Consider the following 26,510-nt stretch of genomic DNA (forward strand, 5'->3'; position numbering starts at 1 on the left):
GGGACAAATGGAGAACGTATCCTTAGCATCTGCAGAGATCCGCTTATCCCGTGGGCGCTCCCCTACGCTCAGATACCTCAAGTCCCTCTTCCAGCACTGAGGCGCGGGGCTTTGGTTTCGTGTCTTGTTTCTGCTGGGTGGTCCTGGGTGTTGTTATCCCATTTACGGATCAGAGCACCGATGCTCAGGGAAGCCACGGAATTACGGAATTACCCAGGGCCACCGAGCTCATCGCCGGCTGCTCAGGCCCCTCCGGGAGCCTGAGAAAACATACAGGTTGTGACAGATCATGACTCTCCCCAGCTGGGAGTTCCCGTCCGAGGGCTCTGGTCTTCTTAGTTAAGTGCTGGGTATTAAAGAGTCAATTAGATGGCAGGGTGGCATCGAGGGAGGTTGCTGAGGATGGCACCTGTGATTTGTTCTTGTAGTCATCTTTGGGAGAGATCAGTGGGCGGTCCACATAGTCAAGGAAGAAGGTGACTGTCGGAGTAAGAAATACGCCTTGTGCTGTGGTCCTGGCCCTCCATGGGGGTGCCCCTCTCTCTCTCTCTCATAAAAAGTCCATCCTTATTCTAGACATCCTTATTATTTTATATTTTATACTCTTTTATTTTGAAAAAAAAGAATAGTTGGTATTTGCACTAATGGGTCATGACGCACAGTTTGAAAGCACTGCCTTCCCTCCTGTGCCCTTCCCGACACTCGACCATGGGGCCGAGCAGCTCTGCCATGTGTATCTGCTTCCGAACAAGTGCCCTGTGCAGGTGTCCGCCCTACGCACACACACGTGCCCCACGTGTATAAAGGGAGCGCATTCCGTGCAAAGCAGAAACCTCCAGTTTGGTTTCAGTTCAGGAGGGAGCCGGCCTCGGCTCTACTCTGGGTCTGGGTCAGGGTCCGAGTTTGCAGTCAGCCTTCCCAGGGACATTGCTGGCTCTGGCTCAGGCCTCCCTCCCCATGCCTTGCTTCAGTATGGAGGCCCTGGGGACAGCCCAGAGTTCACAAACACACACTCGCACAAACTCACACGCTTACACACACACTCACTCACTCGCATGCTTCTGACAATTCTCCAGCACCAACTGGATGTTCTCAATTCACTCGAAGCTGACACTGACCACCCAGAGTGAGCGCAGGCCCCACAGGTTAAAGGACAAGGTCCCCAACAAGGCCACCCTAACCGCAGATGCCAGACACAAGCGGGGGCCCCAGGCTATACCCACACTTCTATCTGACTTGGCTACAAGCACGATGCCCCTTCAGGTTTGATAATTCGCTAGAACGACCCAGAGAACGCACTGAAAATGCTATACTTATGATGACTGGCTTATTATAAAGGACGCAACTTGAGAGCGGCTGAATGAAAGACATTTAGGGGTGAGGCCTGGGGTGGGCGGTGCACCCTCCCACACCCTCTCCTGGTGGAACCCCACACATCACCCACGTGTCCACCAACCAGGGCCTCCACTGAGCTTCCGTGTCCAGAGGTCTCATCGTGTTTCATTTCTAGGCACGAGTGATTAAATGAGCGATTAAATCCGTGTCATTTAAATGCCATTAAGTCAGTGACTCCCTCCCCAGTTCCTCTCCTCTCCCAGGAGGTCAGGGGTGGGCCTGCAAATTCCAGCCCCCTAATCACGTGATGGTCTTTCTGTGGCCAGCACCCCCGCCCACCCCCACTCCCATCCCCGCCTCTGAACTAAGGGCCCACCTGTTAGCTCAAACTCAGGAAATTCCAGGGAGTTTTGAAGCTCTTCCAGGAAAGGGGGGACAAAGGCCAGATACATTTTTTTTATATATCACAGACACACTCATTCACACATACAGACTGACTCTCTCTCTCTCACACACACACACACACACACACACACACACACACACTCCTCATGCACTGCTGGTTCTCACCATTTTGGTGGGCAGGATGTAGCTAGGCCTTGGACCTCTGAAGAAGAGGCAAAGTGACCTATTTTTTTAAAAGTCGTGTGTTCCTGGGCCCCAGTTCAGCTTCAGGTGACTGCCTCAGTTCAGGGATGCTGCAGTTGAAAGCAGGGCCGGCTGTGCTGGGGGCTCCGGTCTCTGAGCGAGGTCCCCCGGGGGAGGGCCCTCTTCCCGGCTGAGCACCGCTGCAGGCAGCACCCCACCAGCCTCTCGCCTCGGCCTCCAGAAGGCCCCCCGCCCATCCTCCCCTGTCCGCTCCAGGTTCTCATGCTCTCTCCACCCTGCCGGGCTCCAGGGGCAGGGCCGGTAAACTCATTTCCGGCCATGGCTCAGTGAGGTTCAGTGACTAATGGATTCACTGTGTCACTGCTCCCAAGGGGACAGGCACTGTCACGGAGAGCAGAACTGTAAGCCAAGGGTCCCGCCCTCTGTGGGCCTGGTGGACGGGTTGTCGAGTGCTCAGGATCTAGGATCGAAGGGCCTGAGTTCCAATCCTAGCACCAGCCTTTATTAACCCTGCGGTCTTAGGCATGACTTGCCTCTCTCCACCTCAGTTTCCCTCTCTGTAAAATGGGGATAACAGAAGCACTCTCTCATAGCTTTAATAAGAGAATGAAGTTGGAATCTAAGGAACTGGTGTTAGGGCTTGGGGCAGACTAGGGAAGCAATCTGCGTTAGCTGTTAACATCAATAATAACAGTATTATAATAGTTAACAATGGTGATAGCATTGTGTGAACAACCTAATAATGAAGCAATATGATAAAAAATAATAAGAATAATAACAATGGTATAAGAATAATACCGAGCGGCGGTGGAGCAGTGTGCCTCAGTGCGGAGAGGGCGGAAGGGCCTGCTCGGTGCTTCCCCAGAGCCTGCCACATCTGGGGCCACGTCCTCGGAGATGTCCCAGTGACCCTCCACTCACACAGCTTCGGCCAGGCTCCTGGCTTGCCAAACGCCATCCCAGGTGCTTGGGGCCTGAGTGGGAGAAGCTTAGACTCCAGGTTAAGGACAAGAGGACTCTGTGACCAACTCCTTTCTCAGACAGGAAGGAGTGGGGGAGAGACACCACCTCCCCCTCCCTCAGAGCAAGCTGTAGAGATTCTAGAAGGTGTCTGTCATCGCCCGGAAGGAGGGAAGAGCTTGGGTGAGGACGGGGGAGAGTATCAAAAGGAAGCACAGTCCCCCGCCCCACCCGTGGTGGCTGAGGGAAGGGCGCTTCCCCTGGGGGGCCACCATGGGCATGAAAACTGTGGAGTCACAGCCCCCTCCCTGAGCCAAACCACCGACAGAGCAGAAGTATGAGTGAGGGGCTGTACTAGAGCAGAGCTGCCTCCTGGAGGCCCAGAGGCCTCGTTTTAGCAGACCGGAGTCCCCCGCCGGCAGGGACTGTGTGCGGGGAGGGCTGAGTGCGGTGGACATCGCAAGCATGGACGCCGGCATCTGGGGCCGAATGCCAGCTCTGCCCCGTACGGCCGTCCCGGGGGCCAAGCCCACTCTGGTATTCACTCAGTCACCACACCAGCCCAAGGGGCGGGGTGACGTGAGGATCGGAGAGTGCCTCCGCTGCTTCATCCGTAAAGTGGGGATCGCAACGAAACACGTCAGGGGGTCCTCGAGAGGACGGGACGAGTGAATCTATGCAAAGTGTTCGTATCGATTCCTGCCCCAGAGAAAGCTCTATATTCATGATTAGGCTGTTTTTATTTCTGTGGGAGGAAAAAAAGAGCGTGACTTGACTAACATCTGTGGCCGTTTCCATCAGCCTCCCTCGGAGCGTACGTGGGGTGTGCGTTGAGGTTCAGCCTGACTCCCGAACATTATAGCTTTTCTGAGCGCAGACCCTGGACCACCGCCCGTATCGGCTGATTCCGGATGCCCCCACCGAGCCGGCATCTCGGAGGTGGGACACGGCGTCGATTTAGTTGAACCCCTTCCATGGGAAAATGACAAACGGCGACTCAGGAGCCAGGGGACTTGGGCCAGGTGACAGCTGGCTCTTGGGGCAGAATCCCCAGTTCTCCTGAGGGATGCTAGACTGCCCGCCCTGCCTCCTGGTTTCTGGAACATTCCAGATGACTTCTCATCTCACTGTTGTCCTTCTCGCCTCCACCCAAATTTTCCATTCATGGATTCCCCCCCCCCGGCTTCTGTTACAGACATTCCTCGTCCGCCGAGATGGCAGCTTGAAGCACCTGGTGCTCTGCGTCCACTTCCCTTCCCCGAAGGAGAGCTCGCCCAAGGTGCTCCAGTACGCCATCAAAGAAGAAAAATCGAGTAAGTGCTCGTCCTCGTGCTCTGGCCTCCGGCCCCACAGCAGCAGCAGCAGCAGCGCAGATGCCACACCCCCTAACCACAGACACGCCTGTCAGGCTGGAGGGGTTTAAAATTAGAAGAAGGGGCAAAAGCCGTGAGTGCACCGAAGCGGTTTTGACCAGGTTTGTTTTGAACCCGGTTCATCACGTGGAGTCGGCGTGAGCTTCCGCTCACCCATGTCACTGCTCGTTGGCTTTGCTTCCTCGTGGCTGCCGTGAAGTTCCTTCCGGTTGGGTTGGCCGGGGCTGGAGAGAGGGAAGAAATGGAGAGGGAATGTCTGGGCCCCTGGGTCCTAGTGGCAGCTCAGCACACACTGAAACCATGGCGTGGGACAAGTCACTTAACCTCTCTGACCCTCTGGTTTCTCATGTGTCAAATGGACCTAGCAGTCACTTCCTGCCTGTATGCCCTTTGTGAGGGTCAAATACGCAAGCCCTTTGAAAGACACAAAGCCTGTGTCTGTAGGGGGCTGCCAGGAGCGGGCCTGCACTTCAGTGGAAAAATGTTTGGGGGCCCCTCAAATCAAGGACGAGTTTGTACTGATACGCAGTGAAAGGGCTTGGGCTCGCCGCCCCCATGGGCCATGCCAAGTGTTAGAAGAATCTGAAGGCTGTTTATTCTAACTAGGCACTTAGGCGCCTTATAGATGGATCCAGGGCACGTGGTAAGCTTCCTACTCTTGGTCAGCAGCATGACAATAACAGTCAAAGAATATAAGATATTTATCAAAGTATTATATGGATATGATATGAATATATTTACATAATTATGTTATGTAATTTATATTTACATAATTAAATATTTCATATTTTTGAAATATTTATTAAATACTTTAGAACACTTGTTTCTTAAGCGATGCTTGTACCTGACACTGAGAAGGTACGAAGATGAGTAAGACAGAGTCTGGGCTCAAGGGCCTCCCAGTCTAATTGGAGGGCGGAAGACATGGCGGGCGGGAGAAACAGCCATCAACACCTGCCGTGCAGAGTGACAGGTGTGACGGCAAAGGGACCCTGGGCCCAGGGGCGCAGAAGATCCAGATGTCGAATCAGCTCAAAAGGAGTCTGGAGGCTTTGGCTAGAAATAAACGATAAGGATTTATGCAAGAGTCGTAAAAGCTGCAGGCCGGAAACACAGCTGGGCAAAAACCCAGGAGTGTTCCCGAGAAGAGAGAAACGTTGAGTTGTTATATTATAAAGCACATTCTTGAGAATCATCAGTCCTGCATTCTTGGCCCTAGGACTGATCCAGGACAGTTATCAGTCAGATGTCAGGGGTCCAGAGATGGGTGCCAGGAAGCCTTCTCACATCCCGTGGTCGGGATAATGGATGTCAGTGGATGTCAGGTGATTCTGGATACGTGAGTCCGTCACGGGGTAATCAGAAGGTTATCTGGAGGTCTGGTGTCTGTGCAGATGTATATCCAGGTGTTGACGCAGAACCAGAAAGTTCAGATGTTTGAGTTCCCAGGCGAGTGAGAACAAGAATAGAATCGTTTCCTCAGGCCTCGGCCTACCTGGTTTTAGTAATTTAGCAGCTTGACTAGGTGACTGCATTTTATTTCTTTCCTCTCTTCCTCACAGATCACTGTGGGATTCCAGGAGGGCGTCAAAGGGGTGGGAACACAGGCCGGGTCCTGAAGGGCTAGTGTATTAGTTCAATTAAAGGCTGATTTTCTAGCTCAGGAGGTGCCGGAGAAAGTGAAAGCAGAGGCAGGTTTCTGCTCTGGCCATAAAGGGGCCTTTCTATGGAGACCGGGCTCAGGAAGAACGAGTAAAGCACGATTCACGCCTTCCTGTATTCGACAGATAGTTATTAAGTATCTGCTCTGTGTGAGGTGCCTTCCACCACTGGGGACACGACAGGATCAAAACACAGTCCCTGACTCTCGGGGCTTACACTCCAGGGGAGCGGGGAAGCAGTAAACGAGAAAACAGCGTAGGGTGACTGTCAAAAGGAGAGTCAGACTATGGAGAATAGGAACACGGGAAGATCAGCCACAAAAAAGCATAACGGCTTATAAACCCAGGGGAGGCTCCTTTCCCTCTCACATGGGAGACTCCAGGTCACTGCGGGAGGCTCCTGCAAGGACCCTGGCTGATGGAGGCTCTGCCACTTCGAACTAGCAGCTCCCAGTTTCCTCTGGTTGACACTCAGGCCAACGTGCTGGAAGGGGAGAGAATGGGGAGGGGGCTCGCGGGCGGGTCTCACCGAGACCTGGAAGTGGGTGTGTCGCCCGCGCTTGCATTCCATTGCCTAGAACTCAGTCACATGACCGTGGGCACCGGGGCCCCTGCAACGGGGGTGATAACGGTGCCTCCCTCATAGGGCGCTACAAGGAGTTAGTGTTTCTAACATGCTTAGGACAGGGAGCCCCTCCTCACTTGCTAGATGGGATGCTGCCCAATTCACGAATGGCTCAATAAAGCCAATTAGATATTTAAACTAAAAAAATTAATAAATAAAGTGCTTAGGACAGTACTCAGGGCACAATAGAATATTAGAATAGTGTTTGTTATCGTTTTTGTTGTTAACCCTCCTGCAGGATTAAGCCAAAGCGGGGTGTAGAGTAAGCCTTGCACACATGGTCCCGAGGCTCTGGGTAAATCCCAGCTGAGCACATGGGCCTGCCTTGTAGTCCCTCATGGGGAGAGGGAGCCACCAACCTCCTGAGTCCTCCTGTGGCTATGGTGGCTGCAGCCGGGGGCAGCTTGAGAAGGAAGTGGGCAAGGGAAAGGCCCAGGGCCTAGAACTGGGGCCTTTTGTTGGGGTTCCCCACACAGGGCTGAAGCCAAGGAAGGAGACCAGGGGATCCCCCAAAACTGAGTGGTCAGCCTCATCTTTGGCCCCACTCTGTTTTGGACAAGAAAGATTCGCCTGGACCAGCACTATGTGTCAGTGTGCTTGGGCTGTTCTCTAGTGTCTTGTTCAGAGTTTCTTTGAAAACCCCAGCCGGTCAGCTCGGACTGGTCATGCCACAATACCACACAACCCTAACCTACAGTGGCTTGCACACAGAGCATGCGTGCACACAAAGTACTGCACACAAAACGACGTGAGTGTATTTTTCACGCATGACACCTGTCAGCTGAGGTGCTTTATAAAAACATCTTTACTCTGCGATCCAGGCTGAAAGAGCGGCACCCATTTGGGGGTCGAGGGGAAGGAAAGAGATGGCAGAATTCCACGATGGCTCTCAAAGCCTCAGAGGGGGCAGGTCTCACGTCCACTCACGTCTCTTGGGCCGAAAGAGGGCAGATGGCCAGGCCAGATACCAGGGGAACGGGAAGGATCCTCCTGCCAGCGCGGGACCAGCAGGGAGAGGTAGCAACTCTTTGGAACAAGCGTTACTGTCTGCTGCATGCCTGCTCTCGCTCTCTGGGCTGCATGCCCTCGGGCGATGATAAGAAGGCTTTGCCGTGAGTGTCTGGGTCGCCACTCAGCCTCAGCAGGGACCCTCAGAGGCTAGGCATGGGGGTCGGGGCGGGGCGTGGAGGGGCAGAGAACCAGCGGAAGAGACACCGAAGCACAAAGGAGCAGGATGCGGGATAAGCAGAGGCGAGGCCGGCTTCCAGGCTGCAATCCTGCCCCTTCCTGGTTCCACTTAACCACCAGGCCAGGGGACACTAGCCACTTGTTCATTAATTTGCACCCTCGAAGATGGTGACAGTGAGTGACACACCGCGCTAGCTACTTTAAAAAAAAAAAAAAAAGTTGGCCTTGTCTCCAGAACAGGAACTAAGAGACAGCGGCTGGCGGTGTGGTCTGGCCCCTGCAGGAAGTGACTGCTGGGCACTCAGTCCGAGCCACTGGCCCCTAGTTTCCAGGGCAGCCCCGCTTCATCCCCTGCTTGTCCCCTACGCCCCGGGATGACCCTGGCTTGGGAAAGGCTAGTCTGTCTGTCTCAGTTAAGATTTCCCCTTGCCCTGAGCGCATTTCCCAGTCTCACGCCTGTGGTCGTAGGCCCAGAAGTTGAAGCTGATAGATGCACTTGTACTTGGGAACGGAGCCCATTTGGTGAACATCGTACTGTTTGGTGCTGATGGTGATCACCACTGGACCGGGGGCACCTTTTAAACCAAGGAGGGGGAAATTCTAGGTGAGCCCTCCTGGGAGTGGAGATCTGGATGTACGGGAGGTCCAGAGCATCACCCAGAATGCCTGTGCGGTCCGCAGGGGAGGTGTGCATCAGCGCTCTCGGGTGCGACCTTTTCCCCCACTGACCCATTATCCTAGAGTGAGATTTAACCTGTATGTGGACCAAAATGTGTTCAGTCCAGGAAAAGGTAAGGAGCGATTATTATCCAGGTCAGGGCTCGTATGGAGAGGCAGCTCTCGATCTTTTATGGGGGATGCGGCGAGCGGCATTGCATCGTGGTGACTTTGGCATTCTCGTCAACGCAACCCTCTTTTGAGAGCATAAGCTTTGGAAAGGCAGATGGTTCTAGATCTTTATCTGTCTCCGTCACCTTGTGACATCAGACGAGTTACTCTCTGTGCTTCAGTTTCCTCGTCTGCAACCAAGCTGCTGGAGGACCGATGAGTGAATACCTGTAGAGACATGGGATAGTACTGCCTGGTATGTGGGAAGGACCGTGTTTGTAACAGGGAATCGTGTGTGGTTTCTGTTCCATCCCGGCACAGAGCTCCCTCAACCCTTAGAATGTCCCGAGTGATAAGAAAGATAAAGGCGTCTTGATAGTTATTCATAACGAGTCCCTTTCCACCGCACCTGAGTCTATGTTAATGGCGCCGGAAGGATGAGGACCGGTTGCTAGGGGCACTGACCATGTGATTGGAGGGCTGGAAATTTCAGTCTCACCCCGCTGACCTGTAGGACGGGAGCGGGACTGGAGGTTGAAGCGATCGCTAATGGGCGATTTAATCAACCATGCCTCTGTCATGCAGCCTCCACAAAAACCCAGAAGGACGGGGTTCAGAGAGCCCCCAGGCTAGCGGACACGCGGAGACGCAGGACGAGCAGCGCACTCAGAGACCACGCGTGGGAGCTCTGCGCCCCTCCCGCCTACCTTGCCCCACGCATCACCTCCATCTGGCTGTTCCTGACGGTCCAGTCAGTCCTCTGAATTCTGTGAGCCGCGCCAGCAAATTAATTGAACCCAAGAAGGGGGCTGTCGGAACCTCCGATCTGTAGCTGCTTGTTCACAAGTCCGGGTGACCACCTGGACGTGCCGCTGGCATCTGAAGAGCTGGGGGCCAGCCTTAGAGGACTGAGCCCTTAACCTTCAGGGTCTGACACTGTCTCCCAGGAGATGATGTCAGAATTGAGTTGAACTGGAGCACCCCCAGCTAGAGTCAGAGAGTTGATTTTGGGGGCCGGTCGGGGGACATATACACACACGTCGGAACCGATGTCAGAATCGGAGGCATTTCTGTGGAAAAGCCACCACAGTGTCTGAGTGTCGTGAGCACTCAGTCAACACGAGCGGTTAGAATTTGCTAAGGGGCGAGTAAAGCGCCCAACTTACACCTCGAAACCGTCATTTCCTGAAACGCCTTGTTCCTGAGAACTCCTCTTAGAAGTTTTTCTTTTCATCTCACATTGGGTATTACTCATGGAGGTTTTGGCCAAAAACTTACCACAGTTTGTTTCTGTTTTCAGTAATTCCCTTTTCAACCTCCAAAATCAGGGTTGGCCCAGGAGAAAAAAAAAAAAAATGTGTTGTTGGATAATTTAACTCTTAGAAATTTATGATCAGACTTTGGTGAATTCCTTTGTTTTTATAAATAGATTTTTGAATCATAGTGTTCCATGTAGTTTTTAGCCTTCCTTTTTTCACTCACATATTTTATAATGAGCTTTCTCCATGTTACCGAACATTTTTATGTTTTTGTGACCATTGGGTTCAATGCAGGCACACCTCGTTTTATGGCGCTCCACTTTATTGTGCGTTGCAGAGATTGCGTTTTAGTTTTACAAGTCGAAGGTTTGCGGCAACCCTGCATTCAGCAAGTCGATCGGCGCCATTTTTCCAACAGGCTTAGGTGATGGTTAGCATAGGTTAGCAAGAATGTATTTTTTAAAATTAAGGTACATATATTGTTTTTTCAGACATGACGCTCTTTATTGCATACTCCATAGGCTACAGTCTGGTGTAAACACGGCCTTCAGTATGCACTGGGAAACCAAAAAAAATACGTGACTCTCTTTATTGCCACTTTCGCTTCATTGTGGTGGTCTGGACCCAAACCTGCAGCATCTCCGAGGTACGTGAATGGCTTCTGAAGGAAGACACGCTCGACGAGCTCTGCGAGCCAGGGCCCCTGACGTTGGGTCGGTGAGGGAGACACACGCTCACACGCATTTAGCCAGAAATGCGAGCCAGACTGTCCTAAGTGCTGGAAGAGGTGTGCACTTCGGGACATGAAAACTGATTGCTTTCCAAATAAATAAATAACTGATTACTTTCGACTGTGAGAAATCAAGCCAGGCCTCCTCAGGTCTAGGAGGATGGGAAATCGCCGTGAGAAAGAGAGAAAGGAGACAAGGTCTGTTCAGCGGAGCAGGAAGCTTGCCTCAGGCTCAGAGGTGGGAAAGAGAAATCAGGCCAGTGTGGGCGGACGCAGGTGATCGGAAGTAGAATCCAAGATGAGGCTGGGAAGGTGGGATTCGGCCAGGTCACAAAGGGCCCTGATGACCACCCCAAGGTGCCAGGGGTTCGGTTTGCAGGTCATGGGAAGACACAAAAAGATTTTGAGCAGGAAGTGCCCGGTGAGATAGGTGCTTTAGAAGAGAGCCTGGCTGGGTGGGTGATGGATGGCTGGGGCCGTCGACTGTGCCAGCAACAGGACAGAGGAACAAGAGGGAGGGGTTTGAGAGACCTGCCAGAGGTCACGAAAGCCTTGATGGCTGCCCGAGAACGGGGCCTGGGGAGCAGCGAGGCCGCTGTCCGTGGCGGGGGCCGCCCTGTCGGTGGGTGAGGCCTTGTGACAAGGCGGAGGTGTGGCATTGTGTCTTTGGGAAATGTGAGCACGGGAGCCGGGAGTTTGTTTTGCCCGCGATGACACAGAACACAGGAGATTTTGACAGAGATGGGAGAGAGATCCAGAACACAGAGGTAAGAGAAAGGGGGAGATTAGGGAAACAATTTCGTGGGGGTAGGGGTGGGGTTGTCATGCCAGCACCAGGCCCGAGTGGGTGGCCTCGGCCTGTGTCTGCAGTGATTGCCACCTTCAGGGGCTTTGCAACTTCAGAAAATATGTCTCAGGGGAAATAGTCCAACTCAGCTGTTTCGGAGAACCAGAGGCCTCACACAGCCACTCCTCCTTCAGAGATAATACAGAGGGGTCAGGGTCCAGGCCCAAGTATTTCCTGGGCTTCCTCTCTCAGGAGAGCACTGGGTGTGATTCATCGTAGCTCAGGGTTTGTACGTGAGACTCCCCACTTCCTTTCCAGCTGTTTCTGCCTCCCTCTCCCACCCTCCATGCAAGCCTGCTCTCTGGAAATTCTCTAGCTGATACACAGATTTAGACTCACATGTGAAAGACTGTCGTCACCATAGAGTGGTTCTCTAGACCGTGAGGGCGTGCATCTCAATAGGGAAAGTTAACAGTGCCTGCCATTACAATGATGGAATGTCACGCATCAGCCAGAAAAGAGTGGGAGTTAGTTTGTCTTGAATTAGCAGAGGAGGGGGCACCTGGTCTGTTTAAGGTTCATCCTGACAGCTTACATCCTCCCTGTGCCCACTGCCCACCCAGCCCCTCGGACTCTCCCCGAGGCTACTTAGGTGGACAGTGAAATGTCATGATGCATCATCACTTGCCTGCTCTTGCCTGTTTGGGGCAATTTCCCCCAGATCATCACAGTGTGGAGGGCCCCCTAGAAGGGTGATAATCCCTGTACCCCCATCTGGAACTGCCCTGTTCCCTCTTTCTCCCCGCCTCTACACTCACCAGGTTCATCCGTCCTCTGTGCCTGTGCTTGGCCGCCTCCCCGTTCTTCTCGGCCCGTCAGATCTCATCCTTCGTTGTCCGTTTCATGTTTTCACATCTCCCTTCCCCACTGGCTGGAAGCTTCTAAGGCTGGAGTGTGTCTGATACAATATCTGTGGCCCCCATGGCCTAGCGGAGAGCAGGGCAGGGAGCGCGAGTTCGGCAGACACTGTGCCGCTGACCAACTGGTTCATAACACCTTGAACTTGCGCAGAGACAGCCTGGTCTGGAAGGGCTGAGAGGGTGGCTTGGAACCCAAAGGACCCTGGTCTGGATCTCACCCCTCTGCATTCAGCAGCTGTGACGTGCTGGCGATGCTTCCCCGTCCTCTACCTCTCAGGTTTTCGCAACTGCAAAATGGGCTCATCATCATAGTGATGACTAGCTGGAGCTACATCCAGCAGGAGCTCATAGAAAGCTGACTGCCTCTCCCCTTCCCCTGCCTGCCCACCTTTCCCCTGAGCCTGGGTCTGATCTCGTTAGAAAACCTGGCCTTGTATTCAGTTCTGCTGCTGAACGAGTCCTGGGAACTAAATCAAAGCAAGTTGTCTGACTCCTGGGCCTCACGTTCATCCACCACAAACGGGGTTAATGATGCATCCAAGGAAATTGTTATGAGGAGCAGGCAATTCAACCTCCGTGAACATACCTACAACCTGGCAGAAATACAAGAGCGAGCCGAACGCCGCTGCTTGTGATGCCTTCATTCGCTCGCGTGTGTATGTAGCGAGCATCTATGAAGCCCTTGGTCGTGATAAACCCAGTTTCTATTCCAAAAAGGCTCACTTGGGTAGCTCAGCGGATTGGGGCAAAGTGGGGGAAAAAAGCAAAGTGCGTCCGAAGTGCATCGTGGCTCCCATGTCCCTGTGCTCTGGGAGGATTATCCCCACATTCAGGACTTCTAAGGAGGGAGCTGTTTCTAGGGGACTCAGCGTTGCGTTTTTTTGTTTGTTTGTTTGTTTGGTTTAGTTTTGTTTTGTTTTACCAAAATGGGAAGCCGATTGCTGCCCCTGAGCACCTCCGGAGCATCTCTGTGAGTTCCCAGGTGCTCCCTACCTGGACGAGAGAACAGCGGCGTTCAGCCCAGTGTCAGTGCGTGAGAAGCCATGGGTGAGCGCCGATGAACTGGCTCCTAAGGTGGCTCCCCCGTAACTTGCCATGTGACCTTAGCAAGTCACTCAATGTCTCTGGCCCTCCTAGGAGAAGGGGCCCCTGATCTCACTTGGCAAGAGATGGATACAAAATGCCTTGGAAGGATAAAGGCCCGCACAGAGAGAAGGCACTCTTCATTAGTCTGACCCCCAGGTGTCCCAAGCACCTGGATCATAAAGCCTCTCGCCACGGCTGAGGACAATGCAGGGTGCTCCGTGTTTTGGGCAGCCCGGCAGGCCTCCCGGGAAGTCGCATCATCACGCCTGTCCCCCCGACTTCTCCTTTCTGCCCAATCTACTTAAGGAAGCAGTCGGAGGTGAGACCTTCTGGAAAGTTCTGTAGAAATGGACTGATGTCTTCTTGGTGGTTCTTTGTGTCCACCTCCAAGAATCAATGAATAGTCTGTGCTGCTTCTATCTCGTTATCTGCGTTTTGACATTCGACCCGCTTTGGCTGTCTTGGCCTTTGTTTTCACAGTGGAAATTTTTAGGGAACTTGCCTCAGTGGGACTTCCCTTGCTGAGATATCCCTTTCGCGCAGTCATTGTTCCCCATCCAGCGCTGCCCCAGGCGGCCTGTGGGTGAGACCCAGTTCCCCAATAACTGGGCCCGATCCATGAAATAGGCCCCCAGTTATTGAGGACTCGCTGTGTACCAGGCACGGGGTGAGCCGTTCCTCTCCTTGTCCCCACGACCCCAAGCAGGTGCTGGGACCCCCGTGTTGCAGCTGAGGAAATTGCGCCCAGGGCTGGACCTGGGGTTGAACTCGACTGTGGACTCCGCATCCAGAGTGCCTTCACCTGGGCCAGGTGGTTTCGTGGCTTGTGTCCGTGGTTCCCATATACGTGTCTCTCCACGTCAGGGGAGGCAGAGGCCACCAAGAGGGAGGCAGAGCAGACAGTCATCAAGTGCGCGTAAGAACGCTGGAATTAGCCTCAGAATCCAAGGCCTGAGCTAAGATTAGACCCAGTGCTTTCTATTCATTGAGAAGAACTGAGCTGGACAGAAGAGGACAAGGTGGTTTCACCAGGCACAGCCATGGTGAGGAGGGGGTCCCTCGAGTCAGCGGGGTCACCTGAGTTCCAGGGCTCTTAGCGGTTCTGCCTCTTAAAGACCATCTGAAAGTGGGTTTGTCTCTGAGCCGCGGTTCTGGTGGCATGCTGGAGCCGGCTCGTTCCGGCCCATCTCTCTCCCAGTCAGCATGGTGGGAGTATTTACATTACGGAAACTGGCAAATGCCACAAAATCAGGGCTTCCTGGCCCTGGAGGGCCTGTTGACACACATGTCCCAGCATGCCCCTGCTGTTTCCTCGTCTACGACGGGATGGTAATGCCCATCGTACAGAACCGTGGGGAGGCGACGTGTATGTGAACATCATGCAAACGAAAGCGTGATCTGTGTGTGTGTGTGTGTGTGTGTCTGTGTGTCTGTGTAGACATGTGTGTGTATTGCTATAGACTGGTTATAATTCTTCCATGAAAAGCTGCATCTTCAGAGAAAAGGTGGAAGCTGCTGTATCTGCAGAAATAGGAAATAAGTTGGAGTCAAGAAGTGGTATGACAGGTGTAGCATGGACGCTCGGAAATCAGACGGGTAATGAGAGACTGTCAGCTGATCATGGGATAACGTATGCGATCATGAGGTACCTTCTGGAAGCCTGAGAAGCTCCTTCTTACGGGCTTCAGGGTCCCAAGGACCAAAGCCCTGTCAGTCATTAAGAGGACACAGTTAAGTGTTTCGCATAGCTTTCTTTGGGACAAGCCAGGGGCAGTGGCTGTAGTAGACAGAGCCAACAGACGGCGGACCTGGATTTGAAGCCTGTCATTGCCTGGTTGAACTGGGGCAAGCGCTCGAGCCTTTTCCAGCTCAGTTTCCTCATCTATGACATCCAGGCTTGTGGAGACCCACGGAGAGGGGGTCTTGGCTCACGTAAACCCTGTGTTGGATTTGTGATGCTTCTGCTGTCTCTCCCGGGCTCCCGCAGAACCCCATTTCACAGCACCATCTCTGGATGCTGAGTGGACCCCTAGTTCTCAGAATGTGGCTCAGGGGTTGGCAAAAGAAGCTCCTTCTATACAGCCCAGCCGAGAATGTTCTCTGTATGCCTCTTCTTCTATTGAGTTATGATGCAAAATATTTATTGAGAACTCACAGTGCCTGGGCCTTAGCTGGCTACGGTGAGAGCCTGAGGAAGTAGGATACTAATCATGATCATTTTTTTAAGCACTTTATATGAATTAACTCATTTAATCTGCATATCGGCTCTAGGATAAACACTATCATGTGGCAGGTTAAAGATGGCTGTACTTTCTTTGACATTTTCTCATTAGGAGGTGAAGGCTGTGTCCTCTCTCTTTGACTCTGGGCCGGCCTGGGCCTGCTTTGGCCAAAAAAATAAGGCAGAAGTGACACTATGTCAGGTCCATGTGTACCTTTTAAGAAAACTGGCAGCTTCTGCTTGAACTCGGGGAGGCGTGAGTTGCCATGTAAGAAGTCTGATGACTCTGAGACCACTATACCGAAGAGACCACCTGGAGAGTCCCACGAGGGCTCAACTGAGTGTAGCTTCCCAGCTGTTCCCTCTAAGTCGCCAGGCATGGATGAAGGCTTCTGGACCCTCTGGACCAGAACGATCCCCAGCCTTGAGGAGCAGAAGAATCTCCCAGCTGAGCCTTGCAGGATTTCTGAGACTCCGTGCCCTTGACCTCTGGAGCCGGATCATTCTCGGCCGTGGGGTCCATCCTGTGCACTGTAGGATACTTAGCAGCCTCCCTAGCCTCTGCTCACTAGAGTCTCAGTACTATCACCTTCCTCCTGCCCCCCACCCAGATGTGACACCCTAAAATGTCTCAGCGCACTGCCAGATGTGCTTCTGGTTGAGAACACTCCTCGGGGCTCTGCCGTCCCGTGCGGCAGCCGCGAGGCACACGTGGCTACTGAACGCTCGTGATGTAGTGAGTCTGAATTGAGATGCGCCGTTGGTGTAAAACACACTCCAGATGTAGAACACTTAGTATGAAAAAAAGGAACGCCAAGTGTCTCCATAGCAATTTTTAATATTTATGGTTTGTTGAAATGATAATGTTGGGTTAAATAGAACCTATCATTAAGATTGATTTCACCTGTTTGTGTTTACTTTTTCTGATGCGACTGGGAAAATTTAAAATTGCACTTGTGGCTCTCATTATATTTCTACTGGACAGCAGAGTCTAGAACGGCGGTCCCCAACCTTCTGGCACCAGAGACCAGGGCTCCTATGAGAATCTAATGCCTGATGATCTGAGGCGGAGCTGAGGCGGTGATGCCGGTGCTGGGGGGCGGCTGCAGACACAGATGAAGCTTCACTCACCCGCCCACCGCTCACCTCCTGCTGTGCGGCCTGGTTCCTAACAGGCCATAGACTAGTACTAGTTCACGGCCCGGGGAATTGGGGACCTCTGGCCTAGAGGACCAGCAGCCCAGCTGCAGTCAGGCTCACTTACGATGACATTCTGGCATCCTTACTTTCTAGCTCTAGGACCTTTAGTAAGCCGCTTAACCTCTCTGGGCCTCGCAGCTCCTAAGCGGAGTTCCCCAGCTCTGGGGTGGGACAAACTCTGTGAGAGCCTGAAGTCGAAGTCGGGTGGTTTTCTGGGCACTCAGGGCTGTTCTCGCCATCAGGCGGGGTCCTGGGTCGCTTCCCTTTCCTCTTCCTACTCCCCGGGAGAGCAAAGTGTGTCTGCATGAATGGCACAGCCAAAGACACCTCCTCGCCGAGGCCGCGTGAGCCGAGGAGCAGGCGGATTGTTTTCCCGGACTAGCACTTTGTTCCCCGGGGGAATTCGGTCTCCCATGGGGGAAGGGATGGCGGCCGGGGATGACAGGCCTTTGCTCAGCATGCCTCCTCCCCAGCACCTCTCTGTCCTTCTGTGCTTTATCCAGCCTCCCTGACCCTTGGCAGCTCACACATCTGTCTAGTGTCTCCCCTTCTGTTTTGGCACCTGAACCTATGAATAGCTCCCAGGCAAAGTCCTGCCTGCATTGCGACAGTTTGTTCTGTGTTCCTCATCTATGCATTGCTAAATACGGAAGCACATCAGCCGAGAGAAAGAAAAATTATTATAGCTTGAACAGTGTGGGGGCAGCAGCTGCAGATGTGACCGCCAGCGTGGGGGTCAGAGACGATTCTTGCGACAGCGGCAAACGCCGTTAAGCATACGGCATGATCCGGGCGAGGTCCTGGCGCTCAGGGCGTGAGGAGGGTGGAACCAGGGGTCCGCCCCTGCTCGGTCCCATCCGGGTGCGGGCTCTGCCTGGAGCGAGAATGAGAGCTCGCCCCACTCCGTGCTCCAATCCTTATATGGCTGGGCAGCGAGGCTGCCCAAAGAACGCAGGACACCTGCTGCCAGCAGCCTGGTCGTACTTCTCACTTCTGGAAGCTTCTGCTGTCTGCCGGAATCAGCGACTCCAGAAGGCCAGGCCAGCAGCGCCCGTCCCTCAGGCAGGCAGCGAGCTGTGCCCCCAATTCCACAGGTGAGGCAGCCCCCAATTCCACAGGTGAGGCCGCTGCAACGCAGCCTCATCTCAAAGCAAGTGGGTGCCAGAGCTGGGCCTGGAATCTTGGGGCCCCAGGACTCCAGGGAAATTCCTGCTCTCCCTACTCTTACTCCTGGGAACAGGGGAAATAGTTTCCATCTGTTGTAGAAAGTTGGGCCTTTGGCTGGGCCTGATGAGAGTAGCAAACAGTTTTTTTCCCATCTCAGCACAAAATATCCAGGTGTGGTTCCCATGGCTACTGTGGTGTCGCCGGCAGCAGAGGGTCCCACCAGCAAAAAGGCAACTGTGACCTTCCTAGTGGGGCAAGAGCCAGGGGGGCTAGGTGCGGGGAGGGGCACGTGGAAGAGTAGGCCTTCCGGCGCCCCTCCCTCCGGCGCGCCGGCTCGAACCATTCCCCAGCCCCCTGGCACCTCGGCCTTTTGTCCTCAAGGTTTGCACTCCTGGCCTCTCCTGGCAGGGACCCAGCTTGGTCATCTAGTGCCCTTTTTTTAGGAAAGGGGATCAGAATCCACTAGAGCTGGACTTCTAAGCCATTCTGGGTCATAGGTTTCAGGGAAGGTTGACTCGGCAGTGTCACATAAGGCTTTGGTGTAGGGCCAAAAGCCTTCCTGGAACCACCCAAATTCCCCTCAGCCAGGTATGCTGGCATTTCCGTGCCCCGCCCCCCCACCCAGAGCGAGTCCACCTCTGAGACTCCACCTCTCCTGCCAACACGTGGTCCTTCCTGGGATGTTTCTTATCTACTTACTGTTCATTCCATAAACAGGCATATTGAGGCCTTGCTTCAGGCATGGTTTTGCCCTAGATAAAATCAATTCATGCTTTTCCCATTATTCCCAAGCAAATTTTCAGTCATTGAAAGAGAATGACCTTGTTGTTTGAAGCTCTAGCCCTCAGGAAGGAGTTCCAGATGATCCCCTGGCCAGACCACTGGCGAATTTCCTATTGCCCTTCAAACTGTGAGGCTTCCTCTCAAATTTCAATGTCCATTGCCCCTTTATTTCTACAGACTATGAGGATGAGAAATCTTTGTTGATGAGTATTTACATAATGAAAATGTCCTAGCTAAAAAGGAACTCTGACCCAGCCCTTTAAAACAGAGCCATAACTGGATATTTATTAACAACTCCTGTTGTTGATCAAAGTGTGTTTAACAGCAGTCTCTTGGGTTAACAAGGCCACCTGCTAACAGGAAGAATCGGGTTTGCGTTTCTCGGGTCAGCGTTCACTTGACAATCTTAATAGTCCTTGACAAAGTGTATTCTCATCCCCCGTTTTCATGCAATGATCTTTTCCTCATCAAAGCCCAGCGTCAGACTTAGGTGAATAAGTGTTCATCCTTTCTGTGTTCTCGGAGGCCGGCCAGACCCCACTGAAGGTACAGGTCGATAGCCATTCTCTGCTCTGAGTGAACATGATATAGAACGGTTTTTCTTTTGCCAGATTCACTTACCTCAGTCTCTGGGAATTTGTGGTCATTAAAACCAGGCGTGTCTGAAGTTTACCTTGACACTATCCAGGAAGAAAATATCTATTAAGGGAATTAATCATGTCAATAAGACTGCAGAGGGGACTTTGGCCTGGATTAGGGTAATAACTGGTGAAAGGCCCATCATAATTAATTATAACAACACATACTGCCAAATACAAATAAGAGTCAAGTGTTAATTACAGCAGATTGGAAATAACTCCACCGAACCATTTACACAACACCAGCTGAGTGCTTACTCTTTTGAAGACGAACTTGGACAGCATTCATTTTTTTCATCCTTAAAATAAATGCTCAGAAGACCCTATGAAGAGGATGAAAAGACAAATTACAAACTGGGAGAAAATATTTTCAAATCACACATCCGACAAAAGCCTTCAATTGAGAATAAGAACTCTCAAAACTCAACATTAAAGTCACACAATTAAAAATGGGCAAAGGATCTGAATAGACATTTTTCCAAAGAACATACACAAATGGCCAATAAGCACATGAAAAGATGCTCAGCGTCCCTAATCATTAGGGAAATGCAGATCAAAACAACAATGAAATATCGCCTGGCACCCACTAGGATGGCTGTAATAAAAAAAAAAGACAATAACAAGTATTAACGGGGTATGGAGAAATTGGAGCCCTCCTACGTTGCTAATGAGAATGTAAAATGGAGCGGTCGCTCTGAAAAAGTTTGGCAGTTTTTTAAACATGTAGTTACTGGATCTCCCAGCAATTCCACTTCTAGATATATACCTGAGAGAAATGAAAACACATGTCCACACAGAGACTTGTACACAGATGTTCATCAACATTATTTGTAGTAGCCAAAAAGTGGAAACGATCCAAATATCTATCAGTGATGACTGGATAAACAAAAAGTGGTGCGTCCGTATAATAGTAGAATATTATTCGACCGTAAATAAAACAAAAGTACTGATCCATACTACGACATGGACGTACACTAAGAATATTCTCTGAATCAAAGAAGCCAGACACAGAGGACCACATAGTGTAGGATCATGTCCAGAAGAGGCAAATCAGTCGGGACAGAAAGTAAACTAGTGGCTGCCAGAAGCTGGGAGGAGGGGGGAATGGAGAGTGGCTGCTAATGGGTCCAGGGTTTCTTCCTGGGATGATGAAGATGTTCTACAATTGAGTGTGATGATGGTTACGCAACTCTGTGAATGTGGTAAAACCACTGACTCGTGCACTCTAAATTGGCGAATTATACAGTAGGTGACTCTCTTAATAAAGTGATTTTTTTAAAACCTCAACATTAAAAAAAAAAGAACATCCAATTAGGAAATGAGCAAAAGACATGAAGAGACGTCTCTATACAGATAGCAAATGACCACATGAAAAGATGTTTAACATCTTTTCAAAATCCAAATTAGAGAAACGCAAGCTACGGCCACAATGAGACATCACCCTACACCTGCTGGAATGGCTAAAATGAAAAATAGTGACCCTGCCAAATTGGTGAGCATGGGGAGAAGCTGGATCACCCCTGCATTGCTGGTGGGAAAGTAAGATGGTACGGCCGTGCTGGAAAGTGGTGTGGCCGTTCCTCTGAGCACTAACGCTGGACTTCCCATATGACCCAGCCGCGGCACTGCTCCCCATCTATCCCAGAGAAAGGAAAGCGTATTTTCACACAGAAACTCGTACACGGCAGCTGGGTGTGACATAACTCAAACTCGGAAATTTCCCCCAGATGTCCTCCAATCTAACAGTCAAGCGAACGATCCTACATCCAGGTCATAGACCACTACTCAGCACTAAAGAGGAGGGGGCGATTAACTCACTCGACAACCTGGATAACCCTCGAGGAAATTATGAGTGAAGAAAGCTGGTCTCAAGGAATATACTGCATGATTCCATTCATAAGACGACCGTGAAATAACATAATCAGAGAGATGAACAGATTAGTGTTTGCCAGGGGCTGGGGTTGGGGAGCGGCGGCTGTGGTTATAAAGGGGGAGCACGGAGAGGCTTGGCACAGTAATACTTTGATTGTGGTGGCGATTACAGGGGATCGAACTCCCAGCGCTATCCGAACACACACACGTCCACGAGCCCATGGGAAGCCGGTACAGTCTGAGCGAGCTCTATCAACCGTATGCGCATCAGTTTCCTGGTGTCGATAGTGTCGTCTAGTTACACACAGCGATGTCACCGTTGGTGGGAACTGGCTGAAGAGTGCGTAGGACCTCCCTGTGCATCTCTGCGACCGCCTGTGGCTCCATAAGTACTTTACGATAAAACGTTTCATGAATAAATAAATCAGTTTTTGAGAGCCAGCCAGCAAAGAGCTAAGCACCATGCCTGGCGCTGGAGATAACCACGGAGAATGCAAGACACACACAGTCTCTGTCCTCGGTAGTTCGTCTGTATTAGTGAGCGAGAAAATGGAATTTCTTTTTTTTTTTTTCTTGTTTTAAATCTACTAGCTTTCGGTTCTTCATGGATATTTCATTTTGACCTTGGGATTGTAAATGCCAGAGGCCGTTCCGGCATATGTGCACCTGGCATCTCTACCCTGTCCTGACTCAGCCTTGATGGTGAGTCAGAAGGTGAAAGGTTTCCTCTTCTGGAGGCAGAGGCAGAGTCCCACTGTTGTCACCTGTTGTCACCTCAGGACGTGCCAGGTGTGGCCGGATGGTACCCGTTCTCTCTCTCTCTTACCCTTTGAAAGAAAAATGGTTAGAGAGGGTTCGGCTTTCGCTGAGGAACCCTGAAGACTGTACACAGTAGAGGGGTCGCTGCTCGAGCTTTGCAAAGGTGACCTGCGGGAACTGGCTTCTTTGCTGGGAGGAGCCGGCTGTCTGGGTCCCTGCCTCGAGCTGCTGCCAAGGGCAGAGCCAGCACAGGACGTTCCTGAAGCTCTTTCGGAAGCTGGCTGGGGCAGGTAAGAGGCAGTGAATGGCGTGGGGGTTGGTCACCTGTGCCCGGCAGGGCTGTGAGCCAACTCTAAACCAGCATGAGCTGAGAGGACACTGGAACCCAGTCGGCTTCAGAGAAAAGTTTACAAAGAACTTTAGGAAATTAAAGTTTAGAGGATCTTTGTAGTTTCTCCATTTATAGAACTCATAGATGCTCATTTTTTAAAAATCCCAGAAAAAAAAAAAACACTATGGGCAGTGAAATTCAGTCCACTCTGTGAGTGTGCATTTTTCTTTTTTTAGTTTCATTGAGATGTATTCATATAATGTATTCTGTATTATAAATTCACCCATTTAAAGACTTTGGTGTATTCGGTCGTATCACCATTGTCAATTTAAGAGCATTTTCATCAACTCAGAAAAGAAGCCTGTGTTACACAATGTGAATGTACTTAATGCTACTGAACTGTATACTGAAAAGTGGTTAAAATGCTAAATTTTTTTTTATAGTTTACTACAGTGAAAAGATAGAAATGTCATAGCCTTTAGCATCACCCCCTGTCTCCTTTCTCCCAGCCTTTAGCAACTTCTAATGGACCCCTAAGGCCTTTGTGCATTTGGTCCACTCTTGATTCTGGCACCAGAGGGCCCGGTCGGCCCAGGGGTCCTTCTCGGAGCCCTCCTTGTGTGCCTGGCACAGCGTGTACTGTGCTGGGTGCTGAGGGACGTTCAGATCGGGGCCAAGCCCTGGCATGCAGGAGCTCCCCATCTCCCTACGAGGGGGCCTTGGTGTGAAGGGATGTAGTTCCCACCGTCAGTACAGGGGGTACGTGGGCAGGAGGCTGGGGCTGGGGCAGAAGAGGTCTAAAGAAACAAACTTGAGCTTTGACCTTTGCTTGTGATTTAAAAAAAAAAAATCTGTAGTTTTAACAAAGGTAATTCAGCCACTATGTCTAGAACTGGGCTGCCCCCTGCTCCACCCCCCCTGAAATGAATGAGCCCTGGTCCCTGCACCCTAGGAGCCTACTGGCAAAGAGGGGGGGTGGAGTAAACGAAGTCTAAAAGAAATACGGGCTTTCTATAAAGTGCCAGAGAGCACAGAGAGGGAGTGACGGACTTTATCTTAAAGGTCCATCTGTGCTGTGCAAAGCTCAGATGGCGTCTCCACGGCAAGGGAAAGCTAATAGTTGAGCAGGTCGGGTCTAAGGCCAGGCTTTCTGCGTGCGTCGCCACTAACGCCCCTTGAGGGATTCGCGAGGAAGGTCCTCGTGTTCCCATGTCACAGATGGAGGAGCCTCTCTACCTCTCATGGCTACAGGAGGTCTTTTCCGGCCCAGGCTCCCTTGACCAACCAGTCTGTGCAGCTTCTTAAGGAGAGAGTCGGTGATGCACCCAATGCCAGCACTAGATGGCGCTGTGGGCTGCCCCACCGCTATCAATTCACAGAGGGTGCTGATTCTCAGACGTGGGTCCTTTGTGGGCATCTGCAGAGTACCTTCCGTGCTATGACCTACTACTTAATAGTTTCCTTTAAACGCCCTTAAAACTTTTTAAATATCTGTCCTAATGGGAAACCATTATCTCTGCCATAAATTGAATAATGTAAACTTTCTTCAAAAATCACGTTAACCGTTTGGAACAGCGCCTAGTTGATAGAAACAGGGCGAACATAAAAATAAAGCTATTCGAACAAAACCTGTCGGTTTGCATATCCCCTGCAGCTGTCTCGTAGACCACCAACACTGGAATGCTGTCCTGGGCTTCGAAAACCGGACGGCAGGCTGATGTCACCTGCATACACAGTGGTCAGGATCGGAAGGACTCCTTTCCTTTGCAGTTGGAGAACAAGCGACATGCCCAAAGTCACGCTGTTGCTCCCAGGGTCAGAGTCAGGCCTGGGGCCGGGCCCCGCCTCCCCCTCCACCACGTGGACGCTAGAAGGCCTTCAGGACGTTGGAACTGAAGTGTGATACACACACGTGTCTCAGCCCCTCTGGTGCCTGAGAAAGTCACTGTGGGGGTCCCCAGTGCAGGGAGCAAACATATGGAGCATATGGAACCTCGGGGTGAGAGTCAAGAGCCATGGGGTAGTTGGCGGCCAAGACCGCTGATGAGCAACTAGCTCGGCTTCTTGAGGGCCCTCGCCGTGAGGGTCCAAGGCAGGGCATGGCATGGTGCCACATTCTCTGGTCAGTGCACCCCCAGCTTCAGTCACTGACTGCCGCATTCTCACATCCTCCGAGGAGCCATACCTACCCTGGGATGGGACCTTGGGCAGATACTTTGATCCCTCTTGTCAGAGCTGGCAAACACCGAGGTCACCCTCACCTTTGGGTTACCCGTGCAGCCAAATCGAGTGAGGTTCTACGAGGCCCTATGGGGCCAAAGATCAGTGGCACTGGTTCAGCACCCCTGGACCAGTGAACCTCACAGAGGCCAAGACGGAAATGGGCCACATTCCTCTCACGGGCCCCTCACGGTTGTCAAGTTGAGATGACCCCGATCCAATTAAGTTTCATTCTGCTTTTATAATCTAGAGGCTTCCATGTGATTTTGCCCAAAATGACAAGTGCGTGTTAAGATGACAGCAACTGCTGCAGCAGATCGGCCTCCTCAGATCTCAGTGGATTGACTCTACACAAGTTCGTTTCTCACTTCCCCATGGCAGTCCAATTGACGAAGAATGTGCACATAGCTGCGGCCAGCCAGGCATTGCAGTAATGAGTGGGGTAGACATGTACCTCTTCCTTCCCTCTGGCAAGGACACTCATCCAAGGCCTTTGTCATCTCTCCCCAGTATTGTACCTGGAAGGCTCCGTTCTTGTGTTTGAGGACATCTTCAGACTGATCGCGTTCTACTGTGTCAGTAGGTGAGTAGGCTTGGCGCCACAGGGGGGCGTCTGGTTGCAACAGACATGCATAGCAACCTTGGGCGGGGCCAGGGAGTCACGGAGAAGCCCCCAGAAGGAAGGGTGCATTCCACGGGATGCAGACAGAGGGGCTAGTGCCTGGCTTTGCCCCGCTAACCACGAAGGGAAGTGCTGGTTCTGCTGCTTTCTCAGACCCGCCTGGAAGGACCCCTCCACCACCACCTGCCCCTCGGCTCACTGGCCATCATCCCGGCTTCCTGCATTCAGGCTTCCAGGCCAGCTTGGCGTCCTGTGCGGCCCTGATGTGCCCCATTGCGGGGGTTATAGAAGGAACTTCCTGTAGGGGCAGGAGGAAGGGCCGATACCCTCCGTGGGAGAGAGCTTATGATTGTTAAGCAACTGCTTGGGGGAGCGGGTATCTGGTCACCACCCTCAGAGCTGCTCTACTTACTCAGAACCGGCTGCAGGTCAACAGGAATTTAAAACTACATTTTGGTGTCAGAAGCCAACAGCTTAAGCTACAGGGTGTTGACAAGGGCCGGCTAGAGGCTGGGGAGGATGTCATGGGGTCCAGGGCTCCAAGCCCACTTCTCCCTGCTTCAAAGAGACCATCCTTGCTGCCTCTGATGAAAACCACACTCAACCCAGAACACCGCCCCTGCCTACCAGGACCCTCCTGGGCCACGTGGGCAGGACAGATGGTGCCGATAATACCAGTTGCTAACAGCCGCTGCCTAGTGAGGGCTCTCGAGGTCCCCAGCACTAAGCGTTCTTATTACCATTACCTTTTTAAATCTTGCAAACAATTCCATGAGGTAAATGCTCCTGTTAGTCCCATTTTCTAGATGAGGAAACTACCACAGGGAAGTAGCTCGCTCAGGGTCTCACGGCTAGTGAATGGCAGAGTGGAGTTTCAAAGCAGATAAAGCTGCAAGGTCCACGATCTGCGCTACAGGCCCCCATCTGTGCTCATCCTGCAACAATTCTGACGGCACAGCATGTCCCTCTAGCCCACAAGGCAAAGCATCAAAGGCCCCTCGCCCTTTATAAATTATGACAGGTCAGACTCTCCAGGAGACAGGCCTCCCTTGTTCCGAGACATTCTTACCTTAGTAAAAGGTGCCTAGCACATTCTAGGTGCTTTGAATGAATGAATGGATCAATGAATGAGTGAGGACATAATTGCAGAGCCCAGAACTTGAGCAAGTTACTGAATCTCTCTGACTCTCCCTTCTGTAACATGGGAATGATAATACCCATTAGAAGCTGGAGGGGGAAATAAGATAAAGCGCACTGCCCGACACCCAGGAGGTGTTCCGGTTCTGTCTCCGTGGGTTGGGCCGTTGGAGGGGGTGCTGGGGTAACAACAGGGAGA

At 52.0% G+C, this 26,510-nt stretch overlaps 1 protein-coding gene across 1 annotated transcript in view; it reads left to right on the top strand.

Moving 5' to 3' along the window:
* Window positions 1–26,510, top strand: part of RIN3 (Ras and Rab interactor 3) — a 105,786-nt gene that overhangs the window by 38,709 nt on the left and 40,567 nt on the right. The window contains exons 3-4 of the mRNA XM_016145456.2: window positions 4,100–4,217; window positions 25,063–25,135. Coding sequence (XP_016000942.2) covers window positions 4,100–4,217; window positions 25,063–25,135 — 191 coding nt within the window. The remainder of the gene's footprint in view (window positions 1–4,099; window positions 4,218–25,062; window positions 25,136–26,510) is intronic.

The sequence above is a fragment of the Rousettus aegyptiacus genome, unplaced genomic scaffold (genome assembly GCF_014176215.1).
Source record: "Rousettus aegyptiacus isolate mRouAeg1 unplaced genomic scaffold, mRouAeg1.p scaffold_m13_p_3, whole genome shotgun sequence".
Taxonomy (NCBI): Eukaryota; Metazoa; Chordata; class Mammalia; order Chiroptera; family Pteropodidae; genus Rousettus; species Rousettus aegyptiacus.